The sequence below is a fragment of the Dysidea avara genome, chromosome 5 (assembly GCF_963678975.1).
Source record: "Dysidea avara chromosome 5, odDysAvar1.4, whole genome shotgun sequence".
Classification (NCBI taxonomy): domain Eukaryota; kingdom Metazoa; phylum Porifera; class Demospongiae; order Dictyoceratida; family Dysideidae; genus Dysidea; species Dysidea avara.
Genome location: NC_089276.1, coordinates 14,195,510 through 14,210,395, shown reverse-complemented (window position 1 = coordinate 14,210,395; position 14,886 = coordinate 14,195,510). Strand labels below are relative to the sequence as shown.

At 37.9% G+C, this 14,886-nt stretch overlaps 1 protein-coding gene across 1 annotated transcript; it reads left to right on the top strand.

Moving 5' to 3' along the window:
• Positions 1-2,159: 2,159 nt before the first annotated feature.
• LOC136256831 (uncharacterized) lies at positions 2,160-6,335 on the top strand. The gene is made up of 2 exons (XM_066049873.1): positions 2,160-5,705; positions 5,763-6,335. The coding sequence occupies exons 1-2, from the start codon at positions 2,497-2,499 to the stop codon at positions 5,782-5,784; spliced, it is 3,231 nt and encodes a 1,076-aa protein (XP_065905945.1). The 5' UTR covers positions 2,160-2,496; the 3' UTR covers positions 5,785-6,335.
• The last annotated feature ends 8,551 nt before the right edge of the window (positions 6,336-14,886 follow it).

The window sequence follows — 14,886 nt, the reverse complement described above, 5'->3', positions numbered from 1 at the left end:
ATTTATTTATGTACCTGATGAAAGTAGTAATATAATCAATCCATTCCTTCTGGAGGAAGACTGAGTGTGGCCCAGACTAGACATTGGGTGACCTGCAGTTTGGATCCGGGGGTTGGAGGGATTTTTTTCCTTACTTTGGCCCCTTTTCTGTCACACCTTATCAGTCATTAAGTCTGAAATTAGGTTAGGTAATCATAAGGCTGCATGCAGCACATGTTGCTGTCAGACCTTCAGTGCTGGTCACTGTGAAGTGTTAGTAATAATAATAATAATCATCTAAACAGAAATGTATGATTATAATATAAAACTGGTGAGGCAATTAAGACCATTTGCAATCGGAGACCAGTTTCAATATTGTTTCTGATACCACTGTGCAGAGGTCTTGTACTTGATAACATCGCTAAAATCAATACATTTAATTTGCTGACACAAAGTTTAAAGATTCTGCTTTTAAGTGTTTGTCCTATTTGTATCACTGATGATTGCACAAGCCTCCATGTACATCATAGTGGATGGCGTTCTTTATTACACTGCATGGACAGAAGAGCAGTTGTGCCTTGTAGACTGCAACAAACCATGATGGAAGAATACCATAGTGAAGTCATAGTAGGACATTTTTCTGGTCCATTACAAAGCCATGGCGTGTCAGTGTAGTGGCAGAACAGGTATCGAGACATCGTCAACAGTGCCCAAAGCTTGATTGCACCGTATGCTACTGTTAGTGGTGGAGGAAGAGAAATATTTGTAAAGAAAGTGATTTGTCACTATAATTATATATATATATATATATATATACAGAGAGAGAGGGAGAGAGATAAACGTCATAATAATTGACAATTACATGAACAAATAATTACAAGGGGTCAGGAGTCCAGTCTCAGGGTTACCAAGTTATTACTAAAAAGTATGGAGCCCTGGCAAGACCAAAAAAAAAAAAAAACTACATACAAAACTAAACAATTATACATGGCTTCTCAGCAGGTAAACAGATCAACTACTATACATCCCAAGTAGTGGAAGCACGGGAATTAAAGATCCTATATGAACAGGAGATTGCATGCAGATTCGGAAAAGTCGAAACCGCTTCATTAGTTGATATGGCACCACAGTTCAGTGCTTCTCGTACTGGTGACATTAACGTAAACAGTACTTCATCAATTACAGGCCAGTCAAACGCAGCTCGAGTCGCGGGTTGCGAAGAGGAGTTTCTGGGAGCTACGAACATGATCAAACACTGACGCCTTATATATATGTTACATACGTATATTTGCCATGCTTAATTACTCACAGAACTCAAGTTACTCAGTGCATTACTATAAAAGTTAGTTTGTAATGTATATATTATACAGTAAATTGCCCATATCTCTCAAGATATCAAGTTGAAATTTTAACGCAAGATATAGATAGCTAATCACCCAGTGCTTCGTTTTAGCTATAGAAGAGAAAATTGACCAATGTGCAGAAAAGATGGTTTTCCAAAATTGGGTCACAAATGCTCATAAGAACTTCATCGTCAGCAAGAAATTAACCCGGCAGAAGAGTCTATTTCAGAGAGGTGTATTTATATAAGAAGCTATGAGAATGCATGTGAATGTCAATAGAGAGATTCCACTTTCAGAGGTTTTATAATTTGCAGTGTGCAACTTTTAAAGAAATAGTTCAGGACTAAAGAATATTGTCTGCATTACAGAGGTTTTGGTTTACAGAATTATTGTGTTTTCACTATATATATAAGCAGTGTATACAAGATACTGATATATAAATAGTCACAAAGGAGATTGAGGTGTTTAATCGCTCCTATCAGTAAGGCCAAGGAAGGGTGATTTCACAGCTCATAGTTCATCAAGGTATTGTGCTTATCCAGCTGTATAGTTATGTTGCATTTTAATATTTCATGTATTACTATCTAGCTATATCATGCTGTGTAGAATGTTCTGTCACTACTTCTACTGCTACTTTGTTGCTTTTGTGGTTGCTGGGTATCTTGTTGAAGCCACAGCATCTGATAATTTTGTTTATGAAACAGTCATCACAGTTGATATCAATGCTTCAAATAGTTCCTCCTGTTGTAATGAACACAATAAATGTACTATTGACTCACTGAAAAAAGCATTGGAGTGTGTAAATACTATCAAAACAAATGTACTAGTGAATATAAAACTGCAAAGTTTAGCTTTGGGATCTGATGTTTTCCTTAGTGGTTGTTCACACATTAAGGTAACTGGATTAGATCACGTTAATGTGCATTGCAAGAATAATTCAATCATTTGCTTCAGCAAAAGCAATAACATTATCATTGATAATATCTCATGGAATGAATGTGGGCAAAGTAATAGTATTATTTCAACATTTCGATTGTGTTCAAACATAAGAATTAGTAATTGCTCATTTGCTAATTCACTAAGTGCCGGAGTCTCCTTTGCTAGTGTAGATGGTGATATTTTTGTCCACAACTCATCTTTTTTGTCCAATGCAGGCAATGGCAAGGCAGGTGGCATGTCAGTGTCTTCCTCTACATTTCACAAAGATCATAAATATTTAAATGTTACCATAACCAATTCCATTTTCTATAACAACACAGTATCATCACTGTGTGCTTACCAAGGCTGCAGTGCTGGGTTGTATGTTTACATACCTGGTGAATCTTCATTGAATGAAGTATACATTGAAATTGAAGGTACCTCATTCAATGCACACAATGCCAGTGGTAGTGGTGCTGTTTTCATTCAAGTCAACAACATTGAAACTGTAACCATTAACACTAAAAACATGACATATAGAAACAACTTTGGAATGTTGACAGGAGTTGTTTACATTAACACTGCAGCTGTCAATTCATTAGATCTGTTGATGGAAACTAATATGTTCATTGGGAATGGTGGAAATATTGTCCATGGTGTCATCGGCTCTAAAGCAAACATAAAGATTGTCAACACAGGTATTTATGACAGTGTGGTCTCCAATTCATTTGAAGATGGTGCCTTCTTACTGGAATTAGAAAGTAGAGAGTTGGCTACTTTGCATGTATCTGGCTGTGTGTTTGAAGGAAATAAAATCAGTTTGTTTGTAGTGTCCACATGCAATGATGTGTATTTGTCTTGTTCTAATAACATTTTTGCAGATAATTCTGGGCAGGATGGGATAAAAATTATACCTGCTGTGTATTGCAACACCAATACAACATCTAGTCGTATACATGTGGATCATCCTCTAACTAGTCCAGGTACTTTAACTATAACGTGTAATTTTACAAGCAATATTGTTGCCAATAACAGTGTTGTTCACAGTGGGATTATTTATATTAGCAGAGCAGCTAGAGTGTCCATTACAAATTGTCTATTTACAAATAACTATGCTGTTCTCTCTGTGATATACACTCATGTTTCTCATGTTTATCTTGATAACTGTAACTTCATTGCTAACAAGGCCAGTGGATTGTACATGTTGAGAGGCAATGTTACACTTCAAGGTCATCTCAAGTTTCATAAGAATAGTGCATCTGTTGGTGGAGGAATAGTTCTCAAAACGGAGTCCTTTGCTAAATTAGATAAAGGTGTTACACTTGAATTCATAGATAATTTGGCATTAAAACATGGCGGTGCTATCTATGTAGAGTTACCAACTTCTGCTTGTATAGGCATTGAGGTAAACAATATGTCAGAGCCTAAGCCTGTGGTTACCTTCCATAACAACTCAGCTGGTATTGCTGGAAACTCAACATACTTTTACATTCCCAAAGTTTGTTCTGATCTTACTGCCATGATTGATGCACTACAGAGCCTTCGGTGTCAAGGTGACAATAGCAGTAATGGCAGTGAATTTTCTTGTAAAGAACACATGAGTAGTTCACGTATGCATCTTAGTTTGAACTATTCAGCTAACGTTTCTGTTATGCTGGGTGAAGAAGTAAATGTTCCCTTGGAACTTACTGACAATTTTGGTCACACTGCCGAGCCAACTGTATTTTCTGTGGATTGTGTAGAGAATTGTATTAGCCCTGGCAGGTATCAGAGTGCTTTTACACTTGAAGGTAGTTCATCTAAGCTTACTGTCATCAGCGATGCCTTTCAAGGTGTGTCTGTTTCCGGATCATCTCCTGTATCCACTAACAATATCACTATTAAATTATCGACAATTAATGTTGGTGATTTAAAATCAATTGAGTTGAATTTTACATTACAGTTGTCAGCATGTCATAGTGGTTTTGTATACAACCGAACTCTAGAAAAATGTGAATGCTTCACTAAGTATAACATCATTCATTGCAATGATACACAAGGCAATATAATGAGAGGATATTGGTTTGGCTTTGTAAATAACACAAACACTACAGTGCCTACTTTATCAAACTGTCCTTTTAATTATTGTCAGTTTAAAACATGCAATGGTAAAAATGAAATGTGTCAGCTAGAGTCTACTTTGTCTCAGCAATGCCATCACCATAGAGATGGGAGAGCATGCGGCGAATGTGCCTTGCACTACTCATTGCCGTATGATTCAACAGAATGCATTCCCAGTAGTAAGTGCAGACCCATTTACACTGTATTGGTTGTAATTTTGACAGTTGTTTACTGGCTAATGATTGTTGTTGTGACTTTTGTGCTAATGGCTTTCAGATCTGAAGTGAGCTATTTGTTCTCTATGATTTACTTCTACAGCATTGTGGATCTTCTACTGGGAAATAATTTGTATATTTCAGATGGAGTGTTCCAGGTGGTGACGCTGCTATCAAGTTTTGCAAAGTTGTCACCACAGTTTTTAGGAAAGTTGTGTCTGGTTGAGGGTTTGAGTGGCATAGATCAACAATTCATCCATTACATTCACCCACTTGCTGTTCTTTTTTTACTCCTCTTTATAGCAATAGTTGCCAGGAAGTCTGTGTATTTTTCCAGCTTGATAAGTTTCAGTGTCATTCGTGTTATATGTGTGTTGCTACTTCTGTCGTACACATCCATAGCATCTACTTCCTTGCAGTTACTGAGAAGTTTAGATTTCACTGACGTTAGTGGTGTGTATACATACTCCTCTCCAGAAATCAAGTACTTTCACAATCGTCATGGATTGTATGGTAGTGTTGCGGTTGTGTGTGAGGTAGTAGTTGGCATTGGTTTGCCATTGATTTTGATTCTTGATCCGCTCTTGAGTACTGGGATCAACCTGTCCAGAATAAGACCACTTCTTGACCAGTTTCAAGGTGGATACAAAGACAAATATCGTTTCTGTGCTGCTTTTTATCTTGTTTGTCGTCAAATAATTTTCTTGATTGTTCAGTTCACCACAGTCAGTAATCATGACAAAATGAATTTTGTGTTACTAGTAGTGTGTTCAGCAATAGCCATGCTTCATGCTTGGATCAAACCATATGTTAAAGAGAATTTAAATTCGTTGGATGAGGTAATTCTTATATCAGCAGTAGTGATAGTTGGAATTAATGGATCAACATTTAGTTCTGAAATTCTTACTAAGTTGATAATTGGCTTTGTATTTTTCCCACTGTTAAGTTTTGCTTGGTTTATTTTTCTCTTGTTGAGCACAGATAAAAGGCTACAGGGTTTGTGTACATGCGTTAGAGTGTTGCTGTGGCGTGGTTCTGTAGATGAGTCAGTAACAGATACAGGAGCACTGGATAGTTACGATAAGTATGATAGAGCCAGTGAATACACTGATAATGAGTCTCAGTCACTAATCCGTACCTCTTTATTAAGGTAAACATGTTGGTAAACGATATTATATTAATGTGTATGTATTTTATTTCCTTTTAGAAATCCAGCTTCAAACAGCTAATTCCTCTTGGAAATGGCTTTTGTTGTTTTGATCATGTAATTTTTGTTTTCTTGTGCAGTTTACTATTACTGTGTATGTGTGCATACATGTTGGCTGTTTATTGTATTTCCACGCATAATTCACCTTTTCACTGTAAAATGGCAAAAATCGCATGAAGTTTTTGTACATGGACGTTGTTTAAATATGTGTATTAGATGAGTCCTTGAGATTAAGACAGTATTTACTTTTTTGTATATAGGTAACATTGTATCGTCCATGTAATAGCTGTAAAAAGGGAATGTTCATGCAGTGTTTATTCAAGAAGTTCTCCTTTGGGGGAATCAGGAAAGTTTATAATAGCTGATCATGACTACTGAGCACATTCAGTCACATAAACACTTCAAGTAGTTGCCGGACTACTGTAGTTAGTCAGTTAAGGTTGTGTCATGAGTGTTGATGTTGATATTTGTGATTTTGTAAAACCAGATCCTATAGTTTGCCATGTGAGCCAGTCACAGCATATGGTATTCATAATTAATCACCCAGTTATAATTTTGCAACTAGCACACAACAGCATGTGCAGTTTAACTGCTATTTAATTTATAATTAGCTAGTGATACATATTTGGTCAGTGTATGATGTAACTGTATGCAACAGTTTTAATGAGAAATTACGATTGTTAAGTACTGGCTGAATATGTGCAGAGGAAATCCTGGATTCCAGGCTGTGTGGCTCCTCAGCACTTGCAATATAGACTGCAAGCTGTCTGTATATCAAGTCACCGCCTGGTATTTTCTGCATTCAGCATAGTTTTCAGGTTCAGGTTTTTGACTCTGTGTGCCACAAGCTAACTTTTTGCCTCCCTGCTGGTCCCTAGTGGGATAGTTTAACAATGGTAAACATGACAAGCACAAGGATATCATAAATGCCATGAAATTTTGATGTGCAAGCTAAAGTAGCTTATGGTTATCATCATTAGTATGCATGCACTTCTAGTTGGTAGCAAGTCTCATTCCTAATGGAGTTCCCGAGATGAGGCTTCTGAAACAGCAGTGGTGGAGCAAGGTGAACAGTGGGTGGAAGGGAAGGGAGGAAGGAAACTTTGGCAACAAAAGTAGACAGTAGTAGAGCCTCAACAGCCATTGTCATTCTTCCTTTAGGAAAATTTTAGATCAGAAATACATATTATGCCTCTGTTGTTGCAAAGAAAATAAAGTAACAACTTACAAAAATTTGTGAATTTTCTTAACAGGGTATAGTTGACTGCTTTATTAGAACATCTTGATTTGCTGTACAAGCATTGACCAATAAGCAACCCCTTTCCCTCTGATATTTTCATATTTGACAGTAACCTGGCATCCATATATCGGCATCTTGATCTTATCCAGTATCCTATTAAATTCATGAGAAGAATTCTTACAATTGTCATCTTTCTTGAAACTTTAAATTTATTTTATACAGCGTGCTCACTGTGCTCTAGGTAGTCATAGTGTTATTCAAAATAATTGTTTGTTGTAGGATTTTGGATCACTGCAAATATACAGAGGATCTACCAAAACACCAGATTCTACCTATCATTGGTGATTCTAAAGGGGACCTGCATGCATACTCCTCTGCTGAAAAAATAAGTTGAATTATCTCAGGGAAATTGAAAGTATAAGTTAATTTTAACATTAATATTTTTAACACCAATTTCACCCAACTTCTTCAGCACTTAGTGAATGACTTACCATTTTAACACCTCCTAATCAGGTCATGGACATAATATGACAAGCTTTCAATGCGATGTCATGCACACACAAACTATACTTGTATCTATATACTAAATATAAACACTATGTAATTTAAATTGTGGTAAGGATTGTGAAACTGTTGCTACATGGAAATAACTCACAGTAAGGGCCCGTGCTTGTGTGGTTTTTACTTTGTTTGGTTGTGCGTCTTGAAAAGCACCACACTTTAAGCTTCAAGGAATACAGCAAACCAATAATACTTTAAGACACTCGGCTGTTTCGCTTGATGCTTGTATACGTAGGTAGTTACCTATACTGTCATGAAAACATTGATGTGAAGACTAAGGGAGTAAATAAACAAATGGCCAGCTAAGGAAGCTTTCCAAGCATAATATAATTGCAATTTGCATAAAAATATTATCATGACAATGTCTATAATATGCATGAAAATAAAGTGAACTACACTATAAATTATATTGTATCACTATGCACATTGCAACTTATTTAGAAACATAAACAACTGATCTGGTAGTGCTGACAAATACTAAATGGTGATATGACCATCAGAAATTTAACTGCTGTACATATACATACACAGTAGCAGAAAATCTCTATAAGCATAATGAATATCCTATTCTGATAGTGCAATTTTATCATAATAGTATTTCAAAGACAACAAAGAGATTCTGAGCTGAACTTAACAGTGTATTGACAAACCCCACATAGAACTATGAGCTATACAAGAAGATAGATCATTACAATTTGTACACATCATTGTCCACATCATTTTTTCACACCAAATTGATCATAGCTAGATCATGTGAACACAATAGAGAGAGGCACAGAATGACTGAGTGTCAAGGTAAACCAGGGACAGATCCAAAAGGGGGGGTTTCACTTTGGAGCATGGTTTATTGTAGCTTCATACACTCTAGCTATCTGGTAGTAATATTTCATAACAAATAAATACTCTCCAGCAATGCTTCACCATTTAATCTTATCATTTAGATCTGTAACTGCAATCTTTAGATGTTGCTGTAACAATTTTAAAACCAGAAAGCAGTAATACTTAGAGGCACTTATTTTGTATGAAGATGCTGGGGACTATATCAAGACACACGGTAGTGTGTCGTGCGGCCCAAGTAGCCGGCGCGCCACACCGTGAGTATCAAGACACACGATAGTGTGTCGTGCGGCCCAAGAAGCCGGCGCGCCACACCGTGAGTATATTGACAGGAAGAACGAAAACGTCATTCTCACACCTTTGTATCTCGGTGATCACTTATCTGATTGGAACCAAATTTGCTACACAGTTGCCCGCCAGCCAAGGGAGTCTACATTCCAAATTTGAAGGAAATCGCTCCAGCCATTTCCGAGATACGAGCTGCCAAAGTTTCGTTTTTTTTTCTTCGTTTTTTTCTTCTTCTTCGTCTTACTTGCAAAATTGCTATAACAAGCAAACGCGTACTCCGATCGCCTTGAAATTTGGCACACAGAAAGGGAGTCCAAAGGCGAATCCTAGCATCAAATTTGGTACAAATCCGATGAATGGTTCAGGAGTTATGACCGATTATTCGCGTAAAACAAGATCGATTTGTTGTCACGCCTACAGGGTAAACCGCTTCATGGAATGAGTTGAAAATTGCTATGTAGATGGACTAACCATCGTAGGAGTGCCTTTTGGTGGTTTGAAAGGAATCGAGATAAAGATCACGGAGATATGACACAAAACCCAACCTGTGTCACAATTACGCGATCGATTTTTATGAATAAAAAAGTATTAGTTTTCACGGCTACTAGGCAAACCGCTTAGAGCAATGAGCTGAAAATCGGTGTATAGCTGGAATAATCTTCATAGAAAGTCCTTGCAGTAGTACAGAAGAATCGGATTACAAACCACTGAGTTATGATTCGAAAGCCAACTCCGTGTAGCAAATGCGAGATCGAGATACTCTAATAGAACAGTCACGCTAATAGAGCATTCGGCTAATTTATTTACTCCATTATAGAATTTTATTACATCACAAGTTATTCTGTAGGGAGTTCAGCTGCAAACAGTTAATCTTATAGACAGTTCAGCAAGATGACAGTCACCATGTGGAGAGTTAAGCAAATATATCACTATAGAGATTCAGAACATTACAAGTCACACTGAAGAAAGTTCAGCTATAAACCAGTCATGCACTGTGTAGAGAATTCAGCTACAATTAAGTCACTCTCTAGAGAATTCAGTTACACAGAATTCAGCTACACACAAGTCACTGTGGAGAGAGTTCAGCTACAAACAAATTACCCTTTAGAGTGATCAGCTACAAACAAAACACTTTGCAGGGTGTTCAGCTGTAACAAATCAACCTTTAGAGCGATCAGCAATGAACAAATCAACACAAATCTACCTGTAGAGAGATCAGCTAGAAACAAATCACCCTGAAGAGAGTTCAGCTACAAAAAATCACCCTGTAGAGACATCAGCTAGAAACTAGACACAATGTAAGGAGTTCAGCTACAAGCAATCACCCTGTAGAGAGTTCAGCTAAAACAAATCAACCTGCAGAGAGATCAGCTACAAACAAATCACCTTATAGAGAGTTCAGCTACAAACAGATTACCTGTAGAGAGATCAGCTACAAACAAATCACCTTATAGACAGTTCAGCTACAAACAGATTACCTGTAGAGAGATCGGCTACAAACAAATCAACCTGCAGAGAGATCAGCTACACACAAATCAACTTGTAGAGAGATCAGCTACAAACAAATCACCCTGTAGAGAGATCAGCTAGAAACTACACACAATGTAAGGAGTTCAGCTACAAACAAATCACCCTGTAGAGGGATCAGCTACAAACTAGACACAAAGTAAGGAGTTCAGCTACAAGTAAATTACCCTGTAGAGAGTTCATCTACAAACAAATCAACCTGTAGAGCAATCAGCTAGAAACAAATCACCCTGAAGAGAGATCAGCTACAAAAAATCACCCTGTAGAGAGATCAGCTAGAAACAAATCACCCTGAAGAGAGGTCAGCTACAAAAAAATTGCCCTGTAGAGAGATCAGCTACAAGCAAAACACCCTGTAGAGAGTTCAGCAACAAAGAAACCACCATGTAGAGAGTTCAGCTACAAACAAATTACCCTGTAGAGAGATCGGCTACAAACAAATCAGCCTGTAGAGAGTTCAGCTAAAACAAATTAACCTGCAGAGAGATCAACTACAAACAAATCACCTTATAGAGAGTTCAGCTACAAACAAATTACCCTATAGAGAGATCGGCTACAAACAAATCAACCTGCAGAGAGATCAGCTACACACAAATCAACTTGTAGAGAGATCAACTACAAACAAATCACACTGTAGAGAGATCAGCTAGAAACTACACACAATGTAAGGAGTTCAGCTACAAATAAATCACCCTGTAGAGAGTTCAGCTAAAACAAATCAACCTGCAGAGAGATCAGCTACAAACAAATCACCTTTTAGACAGTTCAGCTACAAATAAATTACCTTGTAGAGAGATCGGCTACAAACAAATCAACCTGCAGAGAGATCAGCTACACACAATTCAACTTGTAGAGAGATCAGCTACAAACAAATCACCCTGTAGAGAGATCAGCTAGAAACTAGACACAATGTAAGGAGTTGAGCTACAAGCAAATCACCGTGTAGAGAGTTCAGCTACAAACAAACCAACCTGTAGAGCGATCAGCTAGAAACAAATCACCCTGAAGAGAGGTCAGCTACAAAAAATCACCCTGTAGAGATATCAGCTAGAAACAAATCACCCTGAAGAGAGGTCAACTACAAAAAAATCACCCTGTAGAGAGATCAGCTAGAAACAAATCACCCTGAAGAGAGGTCAGCTACAAACAAAACACTTTGCAGAGAATTCAGCTACAAACAAATCAGCTTGTAGAGAGATCAGTTACACACAAATCAACCTGTATAGAGATAAGCTAGAAACAAATCACCCTGTAGAGAGTAGCTACAAGCAAAACACCCTGTAGAGAGTTCAGCAACAAAGAAACCACCATGTAGAGAGTTCAGCTGCAAACAAATCACCTTATAGAGAGTTCAGCTACAAACAAATCACCCTGTAGAGAGATCAGCTAGAAACTAGACACAATGTAAGGAGTTCAGCTACAAGCAAATCATCCTTTAGTGAGTTCAGCTACAAACAAATCAACCTGCAGTGAGATCACCTACAAAAAAGCACCTTGTACAGAGTTCAGCTACAAACAAATTACCCTGTAGAGAGATCGGCTACAAACAAATCAACCAGTAGAAAGATCAGCTACACACAAATCAACTTGTAGAGAGATCAGCTACAAACAAATCACCCTGTAGAGAGATCAGCTAGAAACTAGACACAATGTAAGGAGTTCAGCTACACAAGTAAATCACCCTGTAGAGAGTTCAGCTAAAACAAATCAACCTGCAGAGAGATCAGCTACAAATAAATCACTTTACAGACAGTTCAGCTACAAACAAATTACCTTGTAGAGAGATCGGCTGCAAATTAATCAACCTGCAGATAGATCAGCTACACACAATTCAACTTGTAGAGAGATCAGCTACAAACAAATCACCCTGTAGAGAGATCAGCTAGAAACTAGATACAATGCAAGGAGTTCAGCTACAAGCAAAATCACCCTTTAGTGAGTTCAGCTACAAACAAATCAACCTGCAGTGAGATCACCCACAAAAACGCACTTGTACAGAGTTCAGTTACAAACAAATCACCCTGTAGAGAGATCAGGTAGAAGAATTCACCTTGTAGAGAGTTCAGCAACAAAGAAACCACCATGTAGAGAGTTCAGCTGCAAACGAATCACCCAGTAGAAAGATCAGCTAGAAGAAGTTACCTTGTAGAGAGTTCAGTTACAAAGAAACCATCATATAGAGAGTTCAGCTACAAAGAAATTATCCAGTAGAGAGTTCAGCTAGAAGAAGTCACCTTGTAAAGAGTTCAGCTACAAAGAAACCATCATGTACAGAGTTCAGCTACAAAGAAACCACCAGCACAGAATTCAACTACAAACAAATTACCCTGTATAGAGATCAGCTAGAAGAAGTTACCTTGTAGATAGTTCAGCTACAACAATTCACCCTGTAGAAAGATCAGCTAGAAGAAGTCACCTTGTAGAGTGTTCAGTTACAAAGAAACCATCATGTAGAGAGTTCAGCTACAAAGAAATTATCCCGTAGAGAGTTCAGCTGCAAACAAATCACTCTGTAGAGAGTTCAGCTACAAAGAAACCGCCATGTAGAGAGTTCAGCCTCATACAAACCACCTTGTAGAGAATTCAACTACAACAAATCACCCTGTAGAGAAGAAGTTACCTTGTAGAGAATTCAGCTACAAAGAAACCTTCATGTAGGGAGTTCAGCTACAAAGAAACCACCATGTAGAGAGTTTAGCTGCAAACAAATCACCTGTAGAGAGTTCAGCTAGAAACAAATCACCCCGTAGAGAGATCAACTGGACGAAGTCACCTTGTAGAGAGTTCGGCTACAAAGAAACCATCATGTAGAGAGTTCAGCTGCAAACAAATCACCCTGCAGAGAGTTCAGCTACAAAAAAATCACCCTGTAGAGAGTTCAGCTAGACGAAGTCACCTTATAGAGAGTTCAGCTACAAAGAAAACATCATGTAGAGAGTTCGGCTACAAAGGCACCACCATGTAGAGAGTTTAGCTGCAAACAAATCAGCTGTAGAGAGTTCAGCTAGAAACAAAATACCCTGTAGAGAGACCAGCTAGAAGAGGTTACCTTGTAGAGAGTTCAGCTATAAAGAAACCATCCTGTATATAGTTCAGCTACATTTCAAGTCACCCAGTAGAGAGATCAGCTGCAAAAAAATATCCTGTGGGGAATAATGGGCATGTAATAAATATATGTATATAATTTGTATAATTACTAATAAAATCAAAAATAATTGAAGTACTAAAATTCTTCTTTAAGTTCTTTTCTTCTTCCTGTAGTAAAGAAAAAAACACATGGGTTAAAAAAGCCCCAAAGCCAGCCATAGGCCGGCTTTGCAGTATACAAATACAAAAAGAAGTGATATCTAATCAAAAACAGCCAAGCTGTAAAAAAAGGTGCGGCCCCCAAAAAGGCCATGGTGAAAAAAGATGTGAAATCCAAGGTGGCGGCCAAGAAATGGCTGTGATGGTAGGTTAATGGTTACATTTTAATAACAACAATTCAGGTGAATTTGGTGCCAGGACCAAGCGGCACAAAATTCACCTGAATTGTCGTTATTAAAATGTAACCATTAACCTACCATAACAGCCATTTCTTGGCCCCCACCTTGGATTTCACATCTTTTTTCACCATGGCCATTTTGGGGGCCGCACCTTTTTTTACAGCTTGGCTGTTTTTGATTAGATATATTTACAGGAAGTAAACGCGATTTTCACACCTTTGTAGCTCCGTGATTCCTTATCCGATTGAAACCAAAGTTGCTACAGAAGTGCCGGCTAGGTCGGGGAGTCCACATTCCAAATTTGAAGAAAATCGCTCCAGCCCGGCATTTCAGAGATACGAGCGGCCAAAGTTTAGTTTTTTTTTCTTCTTTTTTTCGCACACTTTGCAAAATCCGCCATAAAACGCGAATTCGTGCTCAAATCGGGCTGAAATTTGGTACACTTAAAGGGCTCATTAAAGCGAATCTCAGTACCACGTTTGGTAGGAATCCGATGAACATTCACTGCGTTATGATCAATTATTTGCGTAAAATAAGGTCGAAGGTCTGTCACGCCCACAGGGTAAACCGTTTGAAGGAATGAGCTGAAAATTGCTATGTAGATGGAGTAACTATCGTAGGAGTGCCTTTTTGTGGTTTGAAAGGAATCCAGTTAAAGGCCATCGAGATATGACACAAAACCCAACCTGTGTCACAATTACGCGATCGATTTTTATGAAAAAAAAAACTATTAGTTTTCACGCCTACCAGGCAAACCGCTTAGAGCAGTGAGCTGAAAATCGGTGTGTAGCTGGAATAATTATCATAGAAATTCCTTGCAGTAGTACAGAAGAATCGGATTATAAACCACTGAGTTATGATTCCAAAGCCAACTACGTGTAGTATATGCGAGATAGAGATACTCTAATAGAACAGTCACTCTAATAGAGCATTCAGCTACGTATATAACTTACTCCATTACAGAATTATATGACATTGCAAGTTATTCTGTAGGGAGTTCAGCTACAAACAGTTAATCTTATAGACAATTCAGCTACAAGCAAGTCACCCTGTAGAGAGTTCAGCTACAAATATGTTGCTGTAGAGAGTTCAGCTACAAATATGTTGCTGTAGAGATTCAGAACATTATAAGTCACACTGAAGAGAATTCAGCTATAAACAAGTCACCTTGTAGAGACAACAAGTC